The 24,883-nt window shown below is 37.8% G+C and overlaps 3 protein-coding genes across 13 annotated transcripts; 2 read left to right on the plus strand and 1 right to left on the minus strand.

Moving 5' to 3' along the window:
* The first annotated feature begins 556 nt into the window (after positions 1-556).
* slc16a1a (solute carrier family 16 member 1a) lies at positions 557-11,148 on the plus strand. The gene is made up of 5 exons (XM_034870005.1): positions 557-981; positions 5,743-6,012; positions 8,308-8,451; positions 9,718-10,491; positions 10,588-11,148. The coding sequence occupies exons 2-5, from the start codon at positions 5,796-5,798 to the stop codon at positions 10,821-10,823; spliced, it is 1,371 nt and encodes a 456-aa protein (XP_034725896.1). The 5' UTR covers positions 557-981; positions 5,743-5,795; the 3' UTR covers positions 10,824-11,148.
* A 1,747-nt stretch (positions 11,149-12,895) lies between these two features.
* On the plus strand, positions 12,896-21,809 carry sycp1 (synaptonemal complex protein 1). 7 transcript variants are annotated; one of them, XM_034869998.1, is made up of 35 exons: positions 12,896-12,914; positions 13,962-14,091; positions 14,291-14,375; positions 14,477-14,535; positions 14,636-14,800; positions 14,922-14,989; positions 15,088-15,161; positions 15,269-15,327; positions 15,458-15,524; positions 15,707-15,780; positions 15,867-15,975; positions 16,767-16,861; positions 16,947-17,131; positions 17,225-17,292; positions 17,366-17,427; positions 17,544-17,660; positions 17,758-17,862; positions 17,991-18,094; positions 18,193-18,310; positions 18,438-18,508; positions 18,592-18,673; positions 18,763-18,825; positions 18,904-18,966; positions 19,065-19,127; positions 19,238-19,354; positions 19,436-19,546; positions 19,681-19,773; positions 19,870-19,944; positions 20,050-20,136; positions 20,229-20,375; positions 20,863-20,922; positions 21,064-21,135; positions 21,226-21,333; positions 21,451-21,516; positions 21,633-21,809. In XM_034869998.1, the coding sequence occupies exons 2-35, from the start codon at positions 13,963-13,965 to the stop codon at positions 21,771-21,773; spliced, it is 3,162 nt and encodes a 1,053-aa protein (XP_034725889.1). In that variant the 5' UTR covers positions 12,896-12,914; position 13,962; the 3' UTR covers positions 21,774-21,809. The 7 variants fall into 7 exon arrangements, with proteins under 7 accessions (XP_034725889.1, XP_034725891.1, XP_034725890.1 ...); XM_034870000.1 differs by lacking the exon at positions 12,896-12,914 and adding an exon at positions 13,221-13,469; XM_034869999.1 differs by lacking the exon at positions 12,896-12,914 and adding an exon at positions 13,304-13,586.
* On the minus strand, positions 21,566-23,930 carry si:ch211-105j21.9 (flocculation protein FLO11). 5 transcript variants are annotated; one of them, XM_034870008.1, is made up of 4 exons: positions 23,703-23,930; positions 22,893-23,399; positions 22,645-22,797; positions 21,566-22,567 (listed from the first exon to the last, which is right to left on the minus strand). In XM_034870008.1, the coding sequence occupies exons 2-4, from the start codon at positions 23,386-23,388 to the stop codon at positions 22,437-22,439; spliced, it is 780 nt and encodes a 259-aa protein (XP_034725899.1). In that variant the 5' UTR covers positions 23,389-23,399; positions 23,703-23,930; the 3' UTR covers positions 21,566-22,436. The 5 variants fall into 5 exon arrangements, with proteins under 5 accessions (XP_034725899.1, XP_034725902.1, XP_034725897.1 ...); XM_034870011.1 differs by having other exon boundaries at positions 21,566-22,564; positions 22,893-23,394; positions 23,703-23,913; XM_034870006.1 differs by having other exon boundaries at positions 22,893-23,394; positions 23,703-23,913.
* Positions 23,931-24,883: the final 953 nt, after the last annotated feature.

Below are 24,883 nucleotides of genomic sequence, written 5' to 3' on the forward strand. Positions count from 1 at the left end.
TAAATGCCTATAAGTGCACGCAAATATGAATGTTTTTGTCCCAAATCCATTTCCATGCCAACCTATGAGAAAATACTGAATAGAAGGTAGTGCTCTACTGTTTCCTCAGTTTGAAAAGCAATAAAACTCCTTATCTGAGTGTAATAAAACATTTACGGAAAAACATAAAACAACGTAACAAAGAGAAATAATGTTTCAAGGGTGTCAAGAATTTGCAGGTTTGCAAGTGCACACTGTTCCAATAACCTGCTGTACTTGAGTCCTGTGTCCTTCCTTTCCCAAGCCCTGATACAAACTCAATAGCACCTCAGGGAGTTCAGGGAGAAAGACTCAACCAGATCTGACTCAAGTGTTCAGAAATCTTTCTTCCAGGTGAATAAACAATGTCAACAACAATGTCTGTTGTGTATGTGAAACCGGATTTCTTATAGCCGCAATATTCAATTGAGTAGCAATGTTAAATCAGCTAATGCAGGGAATCAGTGTCTCAGAAAGCATCTTATCTCTTGGAGTGCAGACATTATTCAATATCCTCTCAGGTCACCCACACTATGGGGCCGTGCAGTGAATAACTCTAACCTTGTGTGTGATTTCAGCACATGCCAGAGGGGTGGAGAATGCATTGTTGGGGCACAACACTAAGCCTCCCACAGCCAATAAGAACTTGACTGACTTCAACATTTAGCACCATAGTACCCAGATTGTCCCGCTGTTTTGATCTGGGCACTGAATGACCTGAACTTTTCAGCTTCACTTGATTCACTTTAGATGAAGTCTGAGGCGGAGGTGCCACGGGCAACTTTTGGACTGTCACAGTGGATATAGACCCACAGATAACGTCTGGAGTATCTGTGAAACATATTTTTACATATTCAGAGATGCTCAGTCCCATTCAATGAATTCTGCTGCGTGTTAAGGTGCCTCTGAGACTGCTGTCTATCTGCAGAGCTCACCCGTCCCTGTCCGAGAGCGCCTGCCAAGGTAAGACATATGACACACAGACACAATGCACATTTAACAGGCTTCACTGTAAAAAAAAAAATAATACTAATAATGACTTGCCTAAGTAAGCTCTTGATTGTTATTCATGAAATATGTATTGCTCTGTCAGTGTTATACCAATACTTTTTATGTGAGTTTGTGATTTCCCCAAGCAAATATTTAACAAGAAATTCTCATCTATAATTAATCCGACAAATTCACTACAGTAGATTGAATAAGTGGTATTAGAAAGAGGCCCAGAGCATGGATGCAAGGAGAATGACTGAAAACTTGCTAAAAGCGCAACAATTTAGCCAAAGATCTAAAAACAAATTCATTCAACATTATTCCCTAATTTATTATTAATAGCTAAAAATAGGGTTTCAACGCTGCACATACCAAGCTCAGGGTCTTGACCGAGCTCTGATAAAAGTGACCCATGTTTGTCAAAATAATTCCAATGAAGAATTTTTTTTTCTTTTCAAGCAATGACACCAAATCCTGTGGTCTACTCATTGTCCTCTGATGAACCCACCCTACGTTAGCTGGCACTTGTGTGTTGTCACATGGCACTTTGACTGCTTTATTTAGACCTCTACAATGTGACTGTGGTTAGCGTTGATGCCTCGTCCTGGCTTAAATGGAACCAACTCTGCAGTTTTCACTGAATTAAGTGTTTCTTTTTCTCCATTTTAAAGCCAAGCTCTTCTATTTATCAAAGGTAACAACAACTTAATAAGTTCGAGTAAACCCCCATACAACAAACATCACATAAAACAAACATCCCATTCATACTTCAATCTAGCCTATGTCACACAACAAAGAAAGTATCACCACAAAACTAAGTATTTCAACAAAAAAATAGAATTTCCTCTGATACTCAAGATAGGGCTGCACGATTATGGCCAAAATGATAATTACGATTATTTTGATCAATATTGAGATCACGATTAAAGGAGGATTCTGGTCAATTTTAACACGTATCTCTGTTGTTTGTAAATGTGGCGTGCTGTCAGTAGAGAAAAAAATGAAACCAATCGGTGCTGTCTACACCGTGTTATCCTCCTGCTAACGTTAGCACACAACAGGCTTAAACAGGGCAAGTTTTAAACGTGTTTTCAGCCTCTAAACATGTTCAAAATGTCATTAAAAGTGGCTACCCATGTGAAGTGATTTCTTCCAAGTGAACACAGCAAACCTGACTGCTGTAGATGGGACAGAAAGGCATACAAGTTGTAAATTCAACCGGGGCACATACCTCTGTTTATTTCCAGTTTTCCGGTGAAGTCCACACTAGTCAAAACATGCCTTTCTGTCACACCTGTTGGGTGCTAACTCCAGCAGGAGGATAACCCGGTGCACACAGCATCAATTGGTTTCATTTTTCTCTCTACAGACAGCCCTCCACATTTACAAGCAACAGAGTTATGGGTTGAAATTGACTGGAATTCTCCTTTCATCATCAGAATTATTTGTTGATTTTAACATTCCTCTCATGTTGAAGTATGTTGTATGCCTGGTATCCACTGGACAAAATATCGAAATTATACGGGAATTTTGTTACCTCATAACGGGGCCACTTAAATATCTGCGTTGCTCTCTGATGCTCCAAACCAGACGTTAGAGGCAACAGACACATTGCTGCAGGCCAACACCTGTAGTAATAATAATAATGTCTACTTTATTAATCCCACAAGGGATATTACAATGTATACTCTGTTGTTATTACACACATTACCTATACCTGGACTACATGGAGGGATGTAAGAGTGAGGGGGCTGCCCATGGAAAGGTGCCCCGGAGCAGTTGGGGGTTCGGTGCCTTGCTCATGGGCACCTTACCTTAGCCTTCTTCCATTTTGGCTAAACCAGCTTGCTACACTCCCTAGCATCAAATCGTCCAAACTCCTTTAGCCCACTTGAATTGTGCAGCCCTAACTCAAGAAGGTTAAACTGACTGAGGAATGTTTTGTTCTTACTCTAGGAAGAAGTTGAGGCACCACAACTAATAGGTGCATTAGCTGCTTGCTAAATATCACCAATTAGCTATTGCTGTCACCAGAATACAAATTGGTGATCTGTTACAACCTAAGCATTTTAAATGAAAGCATTTAACATCATTATGGATGTCAAATGTACAGATTGAACAAACAAAATACATGTATGACTGCCGTATCTTACTTTTTAACTAGTCAGGCTAGAAAATTCCCCGTTTTTAAATCCACAAAATGATTTTGAAATAAATATTTTGTGTCCAACTGTTGATTTCTTTACTAAGTAGCCTGCTTATTACATAAGCAGCACTCAGCGGTAGAGTGACCGCATCATTATCACAAAATTAATCCCCACAACCCTGAATAATAACCCGCTCACTCTACATTATCCCTTACATGTTATCTGTATGCAAATTAAATTTTTTACTCCATGGGTTCCTATCTAATTATTCTAAGTGACCCTTAATGTCTGCATGGGTAAATAAAACACACACAAGTTCTTATTTCACCTCCATTACCTATTGCATCTGTAGCATAATGCAGGAGGCACATTTACAGCTGCATAGCAGCAGCCAGAATCCCAGCTCAATAACAAAAGTTCTTTAACACATTAAATATTCACTACTCGCTGCACACAACTGGCTTATCCAATAAGTTTTCAGAGCACTGAACCAATTCATCAACCAAATCAAGTCCTCCTTGGCTGAAAAACACTATATCATCACCCACTCCCGGGTATAGCCCTGAGCTATTGAACAGTGTGAATGCAACCAGTGTTCATGGTCTGATTGATGTTTTCTCTGGATAGTCTCCCCTGTGTGAACAATACAGTAAGTTGTTTGACTCTGCAGAAGGACTCTTATTCATCACCTCTAAAGTGAGACTGTGGGAGATCAGCAGGTGGGAGCTCAGTGCAGAGAAGCAAAGCAAGGCCGAAAACGCCATTCTTAATCTTAAACTCTTTGGGAAATATTTTTAGACAAATCTGATCTCTTTCCAAATAGGCATGCGGTATCAGCAAAGTGGAGGGACTCAGAGGTACTTATAAGTCAGTATACAGAGCATATGTAGCCAACTGTTTTCTGTCTATGTTGAGGGGGTTTTGTTTTACAGTGAAACCAGTAAGATCAGTTGGTACTGGATATGATAAACTGGTCAGACGGCATGAGACAGATGAAAAAGAGGAATAAGGAAAATTAAAGGGGGAAAACTTACACTTCTGCAGAGACAATTTTCTTATACTTTGTACTCATTGTCATTCTGTTGTCTGTTGTACGAACATCCTCCTTCCACCTCAGCTTTGAAACACTTGACATTAGCAGCTCTGAACAGCATCAAATTTGTAAATGAAAATCTTCAGCAACAGTTGCACTTGTGTGCGTGCATCGTCTGTCCACGTTCTTTGTCATTAAAACTCAGTATTGTACAGTATACCCTTGTAGAAATACAAGAGTTGAAAGGCAATTCTTTGGAAAAAAAGATAAATAATTTGTATACAATTATCTGATACCTATATAAATTCATAAAGTAGTCAATCACCTTGACAGCCTAGGTTTTGAAAGGTAAACCAAAGTGAGGATTCATTGAACTTTAAAATGAGTAGCATTTGAACCACTGAACACAGGGATTAAATTCTACCATCACGGAACAATCATAGCCAGTTAGAGCTCCTGTTATAGCCCAATAAACTGTAGCAACAATAAGAACACACAACCAAAATGCACGTCAGTGATACAGATTAGCACAATTTAAATGGTAAACCAACTGGATTTTGAAATCTGTGTAAAATGTCTTTGTGAATTTAGCTATAACAATAACAATATATTAAATTGTCGCAAAATGTATTAAAATTTAACATGTGTTATAATTCCTCTTTTTATTGACATTTATTGTTATTTGCAGGGCTCCTGCACGTGACACAATCATTTTCTTCATCTGTGTTATGAAACAATACGATCATGATTTTTTTGTGGTTCGTATTATAGGCAACGATACAAAATAAAATCCTGAGTACCCACGTGTGCCAGACTACCAGTAGGCTACATTCATTTCAAATGAAACATGCAGTTGGTGCTAAATTGGTGGAGCGTCTGTCATAGTGTAATTGGTTATGTCGCTGTCAGTCCCATGCTCCATTGATTCTTAATTTCCAATCAAATCTGTATTTGTGAGAATTGGCAATGTCCCGAGTTGAAAGATAGCCTACTATACAACTTTATTATCAATTTAATAGGCGTGTGTGTTCATGCTGGCCGCTGTCCATTTACTAAAGTTCTGAAATGCAATCATCTTCTGACTACTTTTTTTTTCTAAAGGGCGTGCGCCCGTGAGCACCCACAGACAAAAACATAAATCGGTACCTGTGGTTCGTATGCTATAATCTACAGTAAAAGCTTGATCTCTGGAAGTTAACTCTGAAAGCACTTACGAGATCTCAGAGAACAAAGTGACACAAAGCAGGGTTCCGTTCAACAATGTTCTAAAGGTTTAATAAGACACACATGTATGAGGAAAGGAGGATTGGTTTAAGGTACTGTAGATTCACTCAGATACATATTTAGGGTGCAAAACAGTGTAACATTCTAAAACCACTTTATGATATTGGTTAAAACAGACCAGAGAGGCTTTGTTTAGAGTTTTCACGGAATGGAATGTAACAGATTCCTTGCAGAGCTGTTGATGTCAAATGTTTCAAAGCTGTGGACAAAACCTCAAGTTTAAGTAACTAAAGTTATGCTCTTTGCCAGTTATTGTTTTCTTCTGAACAGGTCCTTGTATCTGTAAAACGTGTTGAAATTGAAGAGGAGTTTGGTGAGTGAAAATGGCGCCTGTCGTCGGTGGTCCTCAAGGCTACACACCACCCGAGGGTGGCTGGGGATGGATGGTGGTGGTCGGGGCCTTCATCTCGATTGGCTTCTCCTATGCGTTTCCCAAGTCCATCACTGTCTTCTTTAAAGAGATTGAGGTGATCTTCGATGTGAGCAGCAGCCAGGTGTCCTGGATCTCTTCCATCATGTTAGCATGTATGTACGGCGGAGGTGAGCTACAACCCAAAATACAACCTGCCAAACATGGGTTTGTTAACATTTGACATTTAGCACATCAAGAAGACATTTTTTTACACAACCGTAAAAGATTTATTCCTGGTGTGAAAGCCAATCCATTGCTCTCAAATACAGATACAGATTTGATTTGCAGCCTTTCAGCCGCCGTCTGTCCACAACGAGGCCACAGATTCTCGGAATTATAGTGCAGCTTGAATCAAAGATTTCCTACTGAGATTAAACAATACTGTAACTCCTCTATTTCAATGTTTATAAAAGTGCCCAACATTGTCTGTCTCTGGAGCACAGGAATGTGTTTCCGTGTATACCTACTGTACTTATCGTTCTCCCCTTGTGCTCGAGAGCGGGAGACCCCCTGGGGTTTGGTTGTGTTCCCACACTGATGAGATGAATGAGGCGCTGGGTGATGTCACACAGGGCTGGCCAGTTAGGAGATGATAAGGCTCCATTCATGTACGTGATATTCAACACGGAGAGAACAGAGTTCAAAGGAGCTCTCCTCCCCTTCCCTCAAGACCGTCTGCTCTGAAATCGAAACACTGCAGTTCTCTTTACTCGAACGTGTGATAAACTGGAGAAATGATGACTTAGGCATCTTATTCTAATCTCAGGGAAGTTTTGGGAAAGTTGTTTTACTGTGCCAGACTAATTTGATGTGGAAAGTATTACACTGCATGAAACTAATTTACATCACATTTTGTATTCTGGGTCTGTGGGTAAAATATATATTTACAAGATCTGCATGCAATACAATAAAAGTTGACATAACATGTTATAGCTAGGCTAGCATTGCATGCATTACATTTTGTGCATATTGTCGAAGATGTCACTAAACCTATCTTTGTGTATTATATTGTTCCTAAATGACCTCTTTACAAGCAAGTTGCCAGATGTCTAACAGTATTACATGTCAAAGGTGACCGAGTTACAAAAGAGGTACGCCAAAGAAATCAATGCAACATATCCCTGCATTGGTTAAAGGTCACTGAGTCATACTGTGAGAACAGCTGATTGTTCATTTGTTTTTCACTTTACAGGGTGTTTTTTTCATACTTTTTGTGGATTTAAAAGTAAGATATGCACCTGTCCTAACAAGTTGCCAGTCACAGTGAACTCAATATGCATATTTAGGTTTGACATTGTTAATTAATGCAAAAGTTGACATGTAAATATACACAGAGGAAGTCAAGCTGTGTATGGTAATTGAAAGTAAGCAAGGAAATGTTTGTCACCGCTGTGAGTAGATGACAGCTGAGTCTGTTACGGTGTGTTAAACATTCTGGGCACATGAGCAGGAGAAGTTCATTAACAACCTACTGTTGCGTACCTCTGTATTCCTTCAATTTTTGATTCATTACATTCATAATATTTTACATTGGTTTGTCGCCAACCTTTTTATCCTAAGCAACTCTCTCTGCAAGGTGGAAGGAAAGAACTCATTGTCAGTGTGGAGACTGCCTGCATTACAATTTAAAAACCCTTTGTCTTGCACCGTGCCAGCAAATGAGTCTGGACAACCTCTAAACAAAAACTGTCAGTTTCTATTTAGCTTCACTGGGTAGTGCAGGGATTTGGCAGGAAGGCAGAAGTGTCTTCCATGTGGGTCCTCATACTCATTTAGGCTGGTTGTTATAAGCCATAGATGGAGATGGTGTTTTGGGACCTGAACCATCGGCGCGTTTTAGTCATTTGTTTACAAGTCATACTGATTTTCTTGAATTGATGTTGAATCCAAGGTGCATGCATATTAATAAGTTGATTTACTGTTACCTCATTCTGTCACTCTTTCTTTGGAACTAATGTACCAGGTGCCAACATTGCAAAGATTGTACTCAAGAAAATACACCCCATACAAATACATACAAAAATGACCCCATACACACACACACCGGTACCTTCACCCCACCACGCACCTGTCTGAACTGAGGTACTTCATTTCAAATGTGTTAGAGCCCATTTAAGAATAATCCACCAACAAATTGTTCCTCTGTCAATTTTTATGAATTTCTGAACCAAATAAATGCTTATTTCATTACAGCTTTCCTTGTTTTCCCTGATACATCTCATTATTAATGGCATGAGAACACATCTACTGCAGTGCAGCACTGACAAAAACGATTGCAGAAGTTGTTGAGTTTGCTGAGCCACATCTGTGGTACTGGAGCCCTCTGGTGGTTCCACTTAGACCTGAGCATTGATGATTTGATAGAAATCACTATCTTTCAGCTTCTGACATCTGTGTTTGTGCATTTTTTTTCTGCTCTTCAGGTCCCATCAGCAGCATCCTGGTTAATAAATATGGGAGTCGTCCTGTTATGATGGCGGGGGGATGTCTGTCTGGATTGGGCCTCATTGCTTCCTCTTTCTGCAATTCTGTCCAGGCACTGTACTTTTGGATTGGTGTGGTGGGAGGTACCTTATTTTAGCTTTCTATATTTCAAACTTGGGTCATGAGTTGTTTTTTTCTTCTTTTGTTCACTGTGCACTGTTGCCATCTAGTGTTCATCAAAAATAAAACACCAAGAATTACTTTGAATCTCTAAACACTGCTTAACCCTCATGTGTAACAAATACACCTAGACGTGCACACATCACTCCCGTTCTCTACACCCTGCATTGGCTCCCGGTGCGTTTTAGAATAGATTTTAAGATTTAATTGTTTGTTTTTAAAGCTTTAAATGGTCTTGCCCCAGAGTACTTGTCTGAAATTTTAACTGTGCGGGAACACAACCGGTCATTGCGGTCTTCAAATCAGTTGGTGTTAGAAGTCCCATGGTCCAGGTATAAACGGTGGGGTGATCCGGCTTTTGCAGTTGCTGCCCCGAGACTCTGGAACAAGTTGCCCCCTGATATGCGTACGGTTACAGATGTCACTCTTTTTAGGTCCAAACTCAAAACATATCTGTTCAGTCTGGCTTTTAATACGTAGCAGTGGTGTGACAATTTTTATTCTTTTGTTTCTTTGTAACCTTTTCTGATTTTACTGTTTTCTATGTTTACTCTTTCTGTTGTATGTTTTTACTCATTTTGTTAAGCACTTTGGATACCTGCTGGTTGTTGTAAAGTGCTATATAAATACATTTTGATTGATTGATTGATGTTGTCCTCCGTTCAAATTGACCCGTTTTCCTATATCAGTGTTCTTTTTATTTACCCTAAATAACATGATTGATTCCACACAGCGCTCTTTGGCAAGCACAAATCTCTACTTTCATTAAGTTTGGGGTGTCTTATTTAAGGGTGTCTTTTATAGCATTTCAAAAAAGAATTTAAGTGGTTTTGAAATAGTATTGAGTAAAAGTTGACATCTTCCAGTCTGTGATTAACCATCAACATACATTCCTTTAATTTAGTCAAAATAATTCTTTATTTCTGCTTTTCTAAATTAAACGTTAGGTATAATTTGCTAAAAAGGAAGTTTATTGACCATAAATTCCAAAAATAACTGTAAAACTAAAGTGTTGTTTAACGTAAAAAAAAAAGGGACAAAAATTGGGGAAAAATGCGTTAAAAGTGTTGAAAAAAGAGACAAAAACGTAAGAAAAAGTTAAAAACGTTGATGAAAAAGTGTCAACAAAAGTGTTGATTTTTAACAAGGGTTAATGCTCAGGTCCTTCTTTTTCAACTTCTATATTAAGATGTTAAATGCACTTACATTCTTTTAATTGATTCTTTTAGGTTTGGGCTTAGCCTTCAACCTCAACCCTGCCCTCACTATGATTGGAAAGTACTTCTACAAACGACGACCTATTGCTAATGGAATCGCCATGGCTGGCAGCCCTGTCGTCCTCTCCACCATGGCTCCCATAAACACCTGGCTTTTTGAGAAGTTTGGCTGGAGAGGAAGTTTCTTGATCCTGGGTGGCCTGCTCTTTAATTGCTGTGTTGCCGGTTCCCTCATGCGACCCATAGGACCAAAACCGAAACCTGCAGAGGAGGCTACAGGGAGGAGGACTGTAGCGCAGACCATCAACAGCTTCATCGACCTTTCTTTGTTCAAACACCGTGGCTTTGTACTATATATCATGGGCAATGTTATCATGTTTTTTGGTCTCTTTGCACCACTTGTGTTCCTTAGCAATTTTGCAAAGAGTAAAGACATCCCTAAAGAGAAGGCAGCTTTCTTACTGTCTGTGCTGGCTATTGTGGACATGGTTGCCCGGCCCTCAATGGGCATCGTGGCTAACACTAAGTGGGTCCGGCCCAGAATACAGTACTTTTTTGCTGCGTCTGTGCTATACAATGGTGTTTGCCATGTTTTAGCCCCAATATCAGTAGACTACAAAGGCTTTGTGATTTATGCCGTCTTCTTTGGGTTCGCTTTTGGCTGGCTGAGCTCAGTGCTGTTTGAGACCTTGATGGACCTGGTGGGAGCCCAGCGGTTCTCCAGTGCTGTTGGGCTGGTCACTATCGTGGAATGTGGTCCTGTATTGTTAGGACCCCCTTTGCTTGGTCAGTACACTGCCTTCTATACTGTACACCCCCCGTCACCAATATTACAGTACAGGGAGCAAAAACTAAACAATGTAATTCTTTTTCTCTTCACAGGGAAGTTTAAAGACATGTATCACGATTACAAGTACACATACCAGGGCTGCGGAATCCTCCTCATTATCTCCAGTTTCATCCTGTTTGTAGGGATGGGAATCAACTATCGACTGCTGGCCAAAGAGAAAAAAGAGGAGGAGAGGATGTCCAAGGGGGGAGGTTGTAACAAAAGGTCCAACAGGTACAATGCTGCTACGGAGGTGGCAGAGGCTGGAAACACAGAAGACACTGTCTGATATTCTGTACCATGTCATGTTATATTTTTGCTCAATTTAATCTTGTTTGTGAGTGAAACAAGACAGCAGATAAACATTATTTTGAGTCCTTTTCTGTTTAATAGGAAATGTTTTGAGACCACGACAGAAAACATCACCTGCAATTTAATATAACATTTTACACACCTAAAGGCCTTTAAACTATAATGAACAAGCCACATAAAATACCTCTAATAGTCTTTTAGGGACTATTATATGTGTTTGGTAGACTGTACAGGTTTGTCACTGTATGTCACTTATATTGCTGGGAGATGATAGTATTTCATTTGTTATTAATTTTTTATCATTCACATTTTATTGCCTTTTATAGAAACAGAGACACAAACATAGTGATCTCTCACTAAGCCTCTAAGCAATTTATGTTGTTGGAAGATTATAGTATTTCTTTAATCTCAGATGTTATCACTATATCTTTGATGCCAAGTTGTTGAAGCACACCATTTTTAGTATTTTACCTTCTAAAATCGACAATTTATTTTTCAATCCGGAAGTGCTCTATATTTTAGAAGGGATGGCAAACATTCTCTGTTAAAGTGCATAATTATAGTATTGATCACATCTGGCTTGCCATGCCATCATTCACATACATTTATAAAGACTGTCACTTTATGTATTCCACACATATATGATATTATTATTAGTTCTCTATTTCTCTTTCAAACATGTTTTGCTTGTCCAACTCTCAGGGCATTTAACATTGTTGCATAACTTTGTATTTACATGATCGAAAAATGCTAATTACTGACATATGTCAGAAAATCAAATAAACTGTCATTTGACAAGAATACAAAAGTTGTACACGTGTCCCATGTTTGTCATAAATCTGAGATCAGAAAAGTGTTAGCTCTTTAGAGATTCACTAACTATTTTTTACACTAGGTTGAGAAGTGCATTATTAGATTTACTGTACAGTCATTTGTGACACGTATTATAAAACACATGCCTCCACAGCATTTGCAATGCAATTGTGCTCTTGCTATTGTATAACAGCAAAAACAAAGTGGGCTCAATATATTATTGGCTAGAATTTTGGTTGTTACTGTAGCAGCTCCTTGTTGATCTGAGAGATCAAATGACCAATGGACAGCTCTATGTACAGGTAAAAACTTTCTCAGGATGCATTGAGATCTGATCTCTCAGACCACATTCAGAGGTGGTCTAGGCCACGTGTCCACGTTCTTAAAGTGGTGACAACGGGCATGTGTCTTAGACTAATGAGGGACCACCTATTCAACTGTGAGCGGAACTACGTACTCATTCAAAGTACTTCTCATGTCACAGAAACCACTGAGAGTGAGTCGTGTGTTTTGGATGCTATTGTGTGATGTGTTGCTGTGTTTTTTCCAGTGCTGCCTGCTCTTCCCTGGCTGCCTGCTCTGTGCAGGGCAGTTGCCTGGAAAAGGCAGCCTTATAACCTTACTTTTTGTTTCATAAAATTTCCCAGAATTTAATAGGCCTACAATGTTAATTCAGACATTCCTGCTCTTACTTTGCTTTACATACTTTCTCCTTTTGTTATTCATCAGTTCTGCTTTGCCAGACCTATCTTCGTGAAGTAAGCAGATGAGCCGGAGTGGTCAAAGGCGTGGCTGCGTAACTCTTTTTTTTCCTGTTCCCCTGTTATTTTGTTATTTAGAAGCTTTTAATACATAACAAAATCAGCAAATGTTGGGACCAACCACGGAAGTTTAATGAGGCCAGCTTTGACCTCTTCCCCCCTTTTTTTTTACGTTTTATTTAAGGTTTCATTGCTTAATTTCCAGTTGCGTGTATTCTAATTCATGATTATCATCCTCTGAGCTTCACACATTTTTATTTTGGGCTTGGTCTGGCAGAGGCATACGTGTCTTAAGACATGTAAGATTAAAACATATATACTTTCTAACAACTTGTTGAACATCTATTAAGCATAGGTCATTGATAATATGACCAATAAATATGTTATAGGAAAAACAGAATATGCCTTCTTTAGTCCCACAACCTTCTCCGAGCAGTTACCATGTAGCCACATGACCTGTCAGAAATTGTTGAAATGTTTACAGGCCATCCTACGTGCATATCTTGGTTTGTTATGAGAAACATGTAGGCTACATAGGCCTTTTAATTTAAAAACTATGAATATAAAATGTTAATGATATATTATGCACCCAAAGCAAGAATATAGAATTGCACTCCATGTTGGCCGACAATGGATGTAGCTAAACTCTTTGGTGGCCGTTGGCTTTCATACCGCCGCGCGGTAACTCGCTGTCTCTAGTCATTTCAACGAGAAGAAGGCGGCAGAGAAGAAGCGTTTTTGACCACAGCGGTTGGGGTGTAAAGTTTTAAAGTGGTTGCCTCTCACACAGATTCTGCTCTGCCACCTAACACTACAGTTTGCAGTGACCGCCGGGCGTCAGGAACTGCTTTTAAAAACGCTTGCTTTTTTGGTGAACAGTCTAGGCGGATGCCTCGCGGTGGTGTGAAACCATGTTTTGCGTCACATAAACAAAACAGTATAACTCTTACACGCGCCCCATACGGTCTTAAATATACAACCGTTTGCCGTTAACTAAAGTTAACGTTTAGCTAGATGTTCTCACGTTAATTTAGCATTCCCAAAGATAGGTAAGTAATTACCCGGCCGTTGTTTGCCAAAATAATATCCTGACAACGTTACTGGTTTGCCTGGCATCTATTTTGTTATTGGTTTGTATGAATTCGCAAGATAAGTAAAATGGTTAGGTTAGTTTACATTAGTACCGTTAGTTTTTTTTTTTTACTAACGTTAGGTTATAAGCTAACGTCAAGTGACGCCAGTTAACTTGATAGCTTGGTAGCTAGCTCAACCGAATTTCTAGAAACAAGGTAATTAACATTAGCGTAGTTAACTAACGACTTAAGGTAACAGGTAGCGGGTTAAGGTTAACGTATTAGCTAGGTCAAATTGGATAAAGTGAAGGCTGTCTGGCATTAACGTTATCTCCTATGCTTGCTAGCTAGCTAGCTACGCAACAAAAGTCTGAATTGCCCGTTAACGTTAACTTACCCGTTAACGCGTAATAAACTACGTTAATATACCTAACGTTACGTTAAACGGTATTTTTGTGGTTATTTCAGAATGGAGAGAGACCGGGGTTTTAACTTCAAACTGCTGGTACCTCCCAGGGTCAATAACGGACAGGTATCGGCTGTGCGACCTCAGGAAATCGTTGAGAACTGCGGTGATTTCATGAATACACATCTGCAGGTAATGTATTTAAGGTTAGCCAATAGTTAACCACAAGTAAATCGTAATGAATACAATCATGGCAAAACACACTGATGCTAGCTCAGCACTGACACAGTCTGTCAGCACCATAATACGCCAACCATTAATGAAAGGAAGCAGCAGAGGTAGTAATCATTAATTCACATGATGACTAAACATAACTGCTGTTTTCCCCTAGGGTTATAGTAAAGGATTTGAAAAAGAGCAGAGCATGCCTTTCCCCAATACAAGTATGGTTGCACCAACTAAACCAACCAGACAAGGTATTCATTTTGTTTAGTATAACAACACAGGCTAAAGTTTTCTTTAGTATCCTAAACCTTGTAATACATTTATAAATGAATACATTGTCTCTCCTCTAAAGACTTACCGAGATACCAAGATACCAAGATGAAAGTCGTGCCACCAATGGAAAAAGGAGAGGTATTATTTTTGAAGCGTGAATAGGATAAATTCGGCCCTTTGTGACGTGCTTATTCAAAAGTTTGTCAATTTACTTCCCGTCATTGTGAATATTCCCCAGAATCATTGCAAACCTGGACAGCTTTATTCCAAGCTGTTTGAAGAAGTTGAGAAAATTAAGTGCTGGAAGGTCAAAGTTGACTGTGACACTGTGCAGAAGGATAGGAGACTCCAAGAAAACAAAAGAACAATTGAAACTCAGCGCAAAGCCATTCAAGAATTGCAGGTGTGTGCCTCAATGACACGTTTCATTTATGTCCTTCTATGTCACTTAAAAAAAAAATATTCTTGATAATAGATGAACAGCTTACTCCAACACCCTTCATATTGCCTGTGTGTCGTTACAGTTTGGAAATGAAAGTCTCAGTGTGAAGCTGGAAGAACAGATCAGTGAAAATGAGGATTTGAGGAACAAGTATGTTTTTTTTGTTGGAAATAATACACACTAGACATGCTCTGTAAACACCAAATAAATATGACAATCTAATTTTAAATGTGTGAAATGTTTTACAGAAACAACGCAACAAGGAACTTGTGTAATATCCTCAAAGATACCTTTCAGCGGTCAGCTGAGAAAATGCATTTATGTAAGTAAAAAGTGCTTTACATTTTCTGTCTCAGTATCTGTCTTAAATTGTTGAAGATAAGGACAAATAGCAGCATATTTTATAACAAGTCTTTACATTTTTTTTAGTTGAATCTGAAAGAGAAGAAACACATCACCTCTTTATGGAAAATAGTGGGAGTATTCAGGTAAAACACCTCAAAATCAGTATTATGATAAAATGCTTTTTTCTTTTAATTAGTTATTCTTTGTTGTTAAGAAGTCAGTAATACAGTAGGATGTGTGATGGCCAGTTTTCATGTGACGTTTTTCCTGTAGAAACTGATTGCAGCATTTGAAAGCCTTCGTGTTCGCGCAGAAGCTGATCAACAAGAGATGCAGAAAGGTTTTTAGTGTGTTTTTTTTTACTATTACTGTAGCCTTTTCACTACATTAACTCCAAATCAAAAGATATTTCATTATTTTTATTATAAAACTTTAAATGAAAAATAATGAATTATTAGTTTGGTAACAAGCAAGAGAACATGTCCACTTGCAAGAACAATTTAACATTTTATCTTTTTACAGTCAAAGAGGACGTTCTGCAATTTGAAGATCTAAAAAGAAAATATGATCAAGAATATAACATGAAGGAGAAAGAGGTTAGTAAAAATATAATTCTCATTAGATCAGTTCATTTGGGAACTTTTGAAACAAACATCTTAAGGATTGACGCTCACATTCACAGGTTGCAGAGCTTCAAACTAAAATTAAGGATAAGGAAAATGAATTGCAAAAACTCCTGCTTGACCTCAGTGAAACCCAGACGCACTGCAAAGAACTTCAAGAGGCAACAAGTAAGATCATGATTAGAGTTCAAGATAAGGTGCTCATTGCTGGTTATTTTTAAATTCAGAATTTTGCAAAAGAGAAGTTTTGATAAACTTTGGTTTTGCACATTGTTTTTGTACATACAACAATAAAAAAAGAGAATGCAAATCTTTCTTGTTTATTAGGTTAAATAACAAAATAAAAAAGGTACCCGTGATAGTCAAATTCTCATCTGGTAAGCAACATGATTATGACAGTGTGAGCCTACACATGATAAGCGATTTGCTACCTGCGCAACGCTAAGTAGGGCGCGCAGAGCGCAGCGTAGGTAAATGTCAAGAGTAGCAAGGAAGCTATTTCCCATTGCTAGGTAACCACATGCTGTTATCTCATTGGTTGTGCTTTTGAAAGGTTAGCAGCAACTAGGTCGAAGTTGAAATAGTAAAGCGGCAAATCCGAGCAGTGTGCACCGCTCTCCCCATAGGAAATCAGTGGAACAGCCGGCACAAAGCTGTTATGCCGCCTAGTATGTGTAGGCAGCTTCAGACTGGGTTCTGGAGGTTTTGGCTTATATGTTACAGCAGCTTTGTCTGCAACTTTAATAAAAAATTGAATACCTGAACTTGTATTACTATTGTTATAATGGCTTTCATTTCTTGTGTGTGAAGTTTTTTATTATTTTGATCTAAATGCTTATGAAAATGACACTAAAAGTGGAGAATTAGGCCTTACATATTTTTTACTGTAGTATCTGTAGACCTTTTTTTGTTTGTTTTATAATTTAAAGGTGATGATTAAATATTAACTTACTTTACAGAGGAACAATATGAACTTCTCAAAAGCTCAAAAAGTGAACAAGATTCCCTTCTCCAGAAACTGCACACTGCAGAACAGCACTGTAAAGAAACTGAGGTGAGTGTGTTGACATTCTTGGCAATTTCAGTGAATGTGGGCTCTGAATCTCTGCTTTGATTAAAAAAAAATGTCTATCCCTCAGAAAAATTGTGAAGCTGTTGCTGCATTACTGGAACAAAGTAAAGAAGAATATGCAGAGATGATTCAAAACAAAGACTTAAGTTTGCAGGAGCTCAGCAGAGTTACAAATCAACAAGCAGCTAAGTTGGAGCAAATTCAGACAACCTCTCAAGAGCTACAGAATTCCCTCGCCTCAGAGATACATAGGTATATTTAGCTCTTCAAAATGTGAAGCATTTTCCATTTACCACATACAGTTTTTTCTCATGCTGTTTTTTCCTGTTATAACCCATTTTCAAGGGCCAAGGAACTTGAGGATAAACTCACGGCAAGCAACAAGGAACTTGAAATGAGAAACACACTTTTAGGTAAGCCTTATTGAGTGAAGTATGTTGATATTTTTATTTGATGCTCTTTCAAACTAAAAAAATATCTTTACAGGAGAGAGCATCGAACAGAGTGTAAAAAAAGATGAGCAGATCAAAATCCTTGAAGATGAACTGGTAAGGTGTATTTGTAATTTTCTAGAAGTGTACTTTTTTCTCCACCATTCATTGTACTCTAAACACTAGAGAAGAGTACTTTGAAGACACTCAAAGTATTCTATTGTTGTTCTTAGGACAAGACATCTAAATCTGTTGAGTCCATGAAGGGTAAGATTGACGTCACTGAAGTCAAAATGGAGGAAGTCACAGCTGAGCTTTCAAGGAAAACAGAAGAAGTCCAGCATTTTAAGGTGATACAAATAGATACTCCAACATCATGTTTTCCTATAGTCTAATACAGATACCTAGAAAAGCAAGCCCCGTATAAAAAATAAATTGTTGATACAGAATGAAGCTGAGATTTCCTTTGCCAAAAATGATCTACTAAAGAAGGCTTGTGAAGCTGCTGAAAAGGCACTAGACGATCAAACGGAGAAGTCTGCGGTGACAGAGGTTTTTCTCTTATCCACTGTGGTTATCTTTTTTGGGAAATTTTTTTTATAATGAAAACATGTTCAGCGATATGGTGCATTATGCACAATACGTAGCTTCATAATATAATATTTTTTATATACCCTTAGATCAAAGTGACAGAGTTAGAGGGACAATTGTTTGCTGAAATAAACAAAAATAAAGAACACACCTCTCAGATGGAGCAACTGAGGAACGACATCATGCAGCATAAGTAGGTCCCTCTGAGCTGTTCCATATTTTTTACATATAAACTATTACATAAAAATGTTGTAATCTTAATGTACAATGTTAAATTCATGTCATTTTTAGATTAAAGTACAAAGAGTTATTATCCAACTTTAATGAGCTACACTCGGAGAAGACAGCCATTCAACAGCAGTTTGAGAATGGATCTTCTAATGTGAAATCCATGGAGGCTACCATAAAGGTCTGAATAAGCCAATCAAATGTGATGGACGCTTTTCATGTGTACATTAGTTGTTTGCATTACGTGTCAGATTTATTAGTGACTATCATATGAATGACAAATTCTGAAAGCTGTTTTGATTGATCAGGTGAGTGAGGAGAAGGCCGAGAATATCGCAAAAGAAATTCAACGACTGGAAGAAGAAAACCAATGTTTACGGTGAGTTTGCACTTCAGAGCCTAAAGTGATTTGACATTTTGTTAGTGTGTCGGGATTACTATTTTAATATTTTCATTAAATAGGGAGGAAGTAAACTCAATGAAAACCAAAAGCCAAGGGAAATGTCAGGAAACTGAGACTCTGCGGAAGAAAATGCAAGAAAATGTAAGTAAGCCAACTAATCACAAGGCTTTGTGAAGATGTCTGTTCGAAAAGTATTACAATATTATTTCTTTGTAATTTTTTTTGTATAGGTTGACCATCTGCAGGAGGAAATTGCAGAAAAAGAAAAGCATATCAAAGCCATGGAAACAAAGGTGATTTGAAATACAGAAAATGTAAAATGTCATTATTATTGTTTGTTTTCTGGAAATAAGAAATTGTTTGCTTTTTAGCTGTGCAATCTTCGGAAAAAATGTGAAATTAAACTTAAAGCCCAGGAGGAATACCAGAAAGAGGTTTGTGATGAGTATTATATCAATTGTAATTGTTGATTTACAGTACATGGAATAGAATTGTTATTTATTGAGCTAACTGTTAAATTGTATATTTTCAGAATAAAATGCTTAAGAAACAAATAGCAAAGGAGAATGTGAAATCCAGTCAACTTGAAACTGTGGTATGGTGATGTTTTTTTTCATCTTCCATTTCTTAATGTTGACACAAAACATGTAAAGTAATAAATATACTGTACATCTGTGTGAAGTCAGTGGTTGTTTTTGTCTTTAGATAAACCGTCTTCATGAGGAGTCCCAGAATCTTAAAAGACTGAACGAAGAAGACCAGCAGAAACTGCTTAAAGAGCTCGAGTCCAAATCAACCTTTACAGCAGAGCTTGAAAATGAGGTTACTTATATAATTTTGTTACTTACCACATTTTAGCTACTCATAATTAAAAATTGAGAATAAAAACCCTTTGTTTTACAGGTACAAAAGCTCAGATTAACAACAGCAGATGCCATCAAGAAAAAGGACGACACAGAACTCAAGTGTCAACACAAGATCGCCGACATGGTTGCACTAATGGAGAAACATAAGGTAAGGTCATTATAAAGTTTTAGCTTTTTTGCTGTGAAACAGTCTTTTACAGCTGACTGTCAATCTAAACATATGTTGCATTGGAAGGAACTTGCAATTTTTATTTTATTATTTATTTTTAATTTTATTAATAGAGCCAATATGACCGAATGGTTGAAGAAAAGATTGCAGAACTTGATGAGAACAAGAAGAAAGAGATGGAGGTTGTTGCCCATAGGGAATCACTGGTATGATGCTGAACAATTGTAAATTAATGATTATTAACATAAAAAACAGAATAATATATTAATAAATGATGTACAAAACTAAATTCTTTAAATCAGGAGTTGGATCTCATAAAGCACAAGAAAGATATTGATCATCTGAAGCAACAGCTGAAGACAGAAATAACAGAGAAGGTATGTTCTTTGAATCTGTTCCGTTTTAATTTTGACTGAAACAAGTTGTACTTTACCTTTTGAGAGACAGTTCGTTCTTTGAAAAACCCTTTTCATTGCCATTAGGAAAATATGCAGAAGAAGCTGACAGACTTAAAGAAAGAAATGTCATCAATAAAAACCACTCATCTGTCAGAAGCAAGGAACAAGCAGGTACAGCATCTGTACATCAGCAAATAGGCTACCACTAGATACGTGGTTTATCATCACATGTACTTAACCAAGAATATATTTTTTAATTCTAGTCACCTGCCTCAAACTGTAAACAAGGGAGAGGTGACGAGACTCCAAAAGAGAACTCTTCGAAGAGACACGTGTTTGACTTTTCTAAGGCCAGGAGAACTCCCTCCTACAGCAATGATAATAGAAGTACCGCCGTTAAGAAGAAAGCTGTAGGTTTAATCTAGAAATCATTTAAAGGTTGCAAAAAAGGTCTTATATTGGGCAAATTCTTGATTGTTTTTCTTATCATCAAATCTTATTTTGTATTATTTATTATTACTGGAATTTTAATGGATGTTCATGGTCAAGATAGGCTGTGTAAAAATACTGTAGACATTGTGATTTTAACACACTCTGTTCAGACCGTCTTTCCAACAGGGAACTTATTACCATTCAACTGTATTCACCCTTTTCATACAGACATACTGTTCATTATTCACCTAAATGGTGTGGGGGGGAATAATTACAGGATATTTGGTGCATGTAAATGCTGTATTTTTGTATACCTTCATACATATGTATGAGAAGTCCTTTTCAGTATGCACTGTATGTCAGCTGTGAATTATTGTAATGTAAAGTCACTATAGGCTATTACTGAATAATGTTCCAATTGCCAAGAGATATATTAAACTGTGATAACATTTTATTTCTTCTTAGCTTAAGGTATCTGACACTGAATCCATCAAAAAATCCTGTGCAACAACACCTACGAACAAGGTGGACAACCGTTAAATGTATTTATAAAGTAAATGTTGACTGGCTATGATGTATGACATGAAAGTTTAGTCTATGTGATTATTTCTTTATTGTAGCAATCATAATCATAACACTCAGACTGACATTGACTTTGCATCATAGGACGTTCAAAATGAAGACCTGAAAACCCCAAGAAATATTACAAACAGGGTTGGCGGAACAACCAAGATCAAAGTAATATACAGTATTATTCTGACATTTTCCAAAATTTAATAAAAATAGTAATGACTTTTGCTGACATTTACTTTTTGTATTCCTTTACAGTCCTACAGAATAAGGACACCTCCATCTGCTGAAAAGGCAGCACGCTGGGGGGAGGGCCCCATAGCTCTTGACCCCAAGTCTGACAGCTCTGATCAAAACGATCTCTTGGTGAGTTGTATTTTATTGGTTATGTAATGGTTTATTTGTCAGAAGAATACACTGTCATTGGTTTTGTGAATACATTTTAGAAGAGCTGATTTGGTGTCCTGTTTTTCTTCTTGGCAGACCTTTGCAAGTGCGCCCGTACCCAATCTTTCCGCTCCATATGGCAAATGCAACATCTTCAGAAAGGTACATGCTATTTGAAAATGTATTTAAGTATACATGAACAAACACAAAATAATCCCTGGTAAGTTTTATTTTAAAAATTAAAAAAAAAAAAAAAAAATGAATCAACAATTTTTCAGATCCAGAGCCCTGGCATTCATAAATCCCCAGGAAATTCCTTGAAGTTAGCTGCAATGAAAAGGATGAGAGATGCTGGTTGGACGGCTGTTACTGGCTGTGACAAAAAAAAGAAGACAACCAGTGAGAAGATCTTTGCATGAACAGGGCTGTTACAGGTCAGATAAATAGTAACAATATTACACAGGTTCAGATGTTCAAATTCCAACTTTGTTAACATACATATATAGCATGGTTATGGATCAAATAGACAGTAGTAGTAATATTAATAGGCCAATGTATTAATATGAATGTCATTGTTCAGGATCAGTTATACAGTGTTGTTAACAACAGAAATATTTAGGTGTTCCAGCTTTTTTTAGTTTAGTAGTTTGTTGATTAGAGGTAAATGTTAAGTGACTGCAGAGTCACCCTCTACGTTTTTAAGTACTTTGAAAAAATTCTGTTGGTTGTAGCGCTTTTGTTTTGAATAATTTATCTTTAATGGTGTTCACATGAAATCTTATATGTTCAGCGCGAGTTTATATTGTTGGTGTGAAAAAATGGTGTAGTTGTTAATGTATTAATAGCTTCATATATCTAGTATATTTATGTATCCTAGTATTGACAATGATATAATTAAAAGTAACGGTCAAATCAATCAGCATTGTCCTTGTTTGAATGTTCTGCCCATCCTAAGGTCCCCTTCCTCTCTGCTGTTAGCCTCTCATGAACAGGGTAAATTACAGTCTTAACATTGTTGAAACTGGTTTTGTTCATTCTGTCAAGCATTGAAGGGGAAATCTGAAACTGTAGGAAGTCTCTTCTTAATGGAGGAACTGAAGATGGAATTGCGATTGGTCTGCTGGGGTTGTTGGTACGTTGTCGTATATTGCATGGCCATCATAAAGTCCTCCAGAAATTACGAGCGTGTCATCCTCTGCCAAAAATGCATCTCCTGAAAATAAAATGGGTATATTTAACTGCTAATGATAATAGTATGTATTGATTGTATGATGAAGGGGACAATCTTACCCGTGTCATCACTGTTGTTCAGAGGTTGATGCAAGTATTGGATTTTATGTTTGCATCTGTGAAACACGAACACAACCAATGCCAGAGCAAACACTCCAAGTACAACACTGAAGAAAACTGTCAGAGTAAAGTCTGAAACGTTAAGTCCCAAACCTAATAACACAGAAAAACAAGTCATTCAAAATGAGTTAAATATCAACTTGTAATGAGCAATTAAATTATTAATAAAGCTGAAGCCTGCTGCTTACCTTTTGTGGTTCTGTACATTGAATCTGATGTTGTGTTGACAGTGTGAGATGGATTTGCAGTTGTATTTATTGTAGTATCAGGTGTACTTATGTGACCCATTGTGGTCTGTATGGTCAGATTTGTCACTGCAGTAAATGTGGCAGTGCCAGGTGATGTGGTCGTCAGTGTTGTACTATTTGTTAGAGGAGCCGTGACTGTTGTTGACTGAGAAGTCTGGCGATGACTTGTGCTCTCAGTTGTAGCTTCTGTTTTGTTGACTGTTTCATTGTTCCGGGTCGTGCTGGTAAATGGAGTCGTGTTCTCAGTCAAGTTTGAGTTTCCAGTCACACGCACAGTAGCGTTGGATGAAGTTACCATTGTAGTTGTGTGTGTCAGGTTTAAGCCCGCAGTTGTTGCAGTAGATGTGATACTCATATTGTTTTCTGTTTGTGCCGCAGCAAAAGAAAAGACCAGAAGGTAACAAACCAGGGTAGCAAAGCTGGTATCCATGGCCATTAAGTCCTGTACTGGGAAACAAGACATTGGCTGAAAATCACCTAAAATACACACTATAAAATCGGTGTCCCTTATTTTAGTAACACTCAGTTTAAAACTTAAAGTCTGCACAAGAAGCAGGTCATACGCATTACATTAACAGATCTGCAGGAAATGAGTTCAGGCACACAAAGCATGACGCACTGATGTGTACGCACTAAGAAACCACATAATTACCTACCAATTCTGATCTATTGTGGTTACGTAGATGGAAACATTTCTAATCACTCTGTGATCTATGTGAAAGCTGGATTAAGATGATTGATCACGCTCACCTTGTTTTGTTCTTTTTAGTGAAAACAGGAACTGGGTTCACTTCACCAGCAGCAGGTCTTTCTCCATGTCACGACTGACTCTACTTCCTATAAACCTGGAACGGCTAGTGTTGATTTGCTGACATACTGGCAGGTGAAAGTGGGCAGGCCCCTTCTTTGTTACCTTCCTCTATTGTTTGTTGTCAAGGAGACACAGGGCTCGGTTATTACCTAGACCAAAGTTTTTTTCTCTCTCTCTCTCTCTCGCTCTGTCTCTCCTTTGCTCAGTTCAAATAGATTTTGCAGCGCTGAGTAGAAGAGAGTACTTGGCTTCACTGTCCTGTATTTTCTTTCACATACATACAAAGGTCTTACACTCACTGGAGTAATCTGTGCTCAATTGTATGCTTGTGTACTTTTGTTTTCATTGAAAAGGGTTGGACTTTGTACAAAATGTTTATTAACAAGTAGAATTTGTGGTTAATTAATACAGGTAGTTCATAAAAAGTGCACAATTTCCATATAAAAAAAGCAAGCGCTAAACAAATAATTAGAAACATATTGCCATTATTCCTTCAATACAGTAATGCTATCATACATATTGTAAAATATCAAACCGTATTCCAGTGTGCATGTCTGTACCAGTATGAAATAAAGGACAATGTTCAGTTAGGGAATGTAGAGGTAGCAGCCACTATCAGAAGAACAATTGCACAAAGGGCAATAAAAGTAATGTTACCACATTGCTGTTAAAGAGGAAATGGGAGCAGCTCAGTCACAGTGGGGGAATGATGTGGTGCCCTTGTGTTATTTTAAAAGCCATCCTTATTGCTCCGATGAATACAATAAGCTGAAAGGTCCTGCTTTAAAGGATTTTCATGCCACAAAATGTTCTTACGATATTCTTGTTTTATTTTTTTCTGTTGTTTAAGTACCTCAGTAGGGTAGCATTATAAATATGCAAGCTTTGTAAATTGAGTTATATCCTGTAGAGATGGCCCGCTACCTTTTTTCTGCTCCTGATACCGATTCTGATACCTGAACTTGCGTGATGGCCGATAACAAATACTGATCCGATACCAGTGAGTCATATATTTTATTATGTTTTAACAACTGCATACTACTATCCCTGAATGGATGGGATATAATTTCTATCTTTGTTGTCGGTGTGGCTCAGGTTAAACTCTTCATGAAACATGAAC

This window comes from Etheostoma cragini, chromosome 4, assembly GCF_013103735.1.
Source record: "Etheostoma cragini isolate CJK2018 chromosome 4, CSU_Ecrag_1.0, whole genome shotgun sequence".
Classification (NCBI taxonomy): Eukaryota; Metazoa; Chordata; class Actinopteri; order Perciformes; family Percidae; genus Etheostoma; species Etheostoma cragini.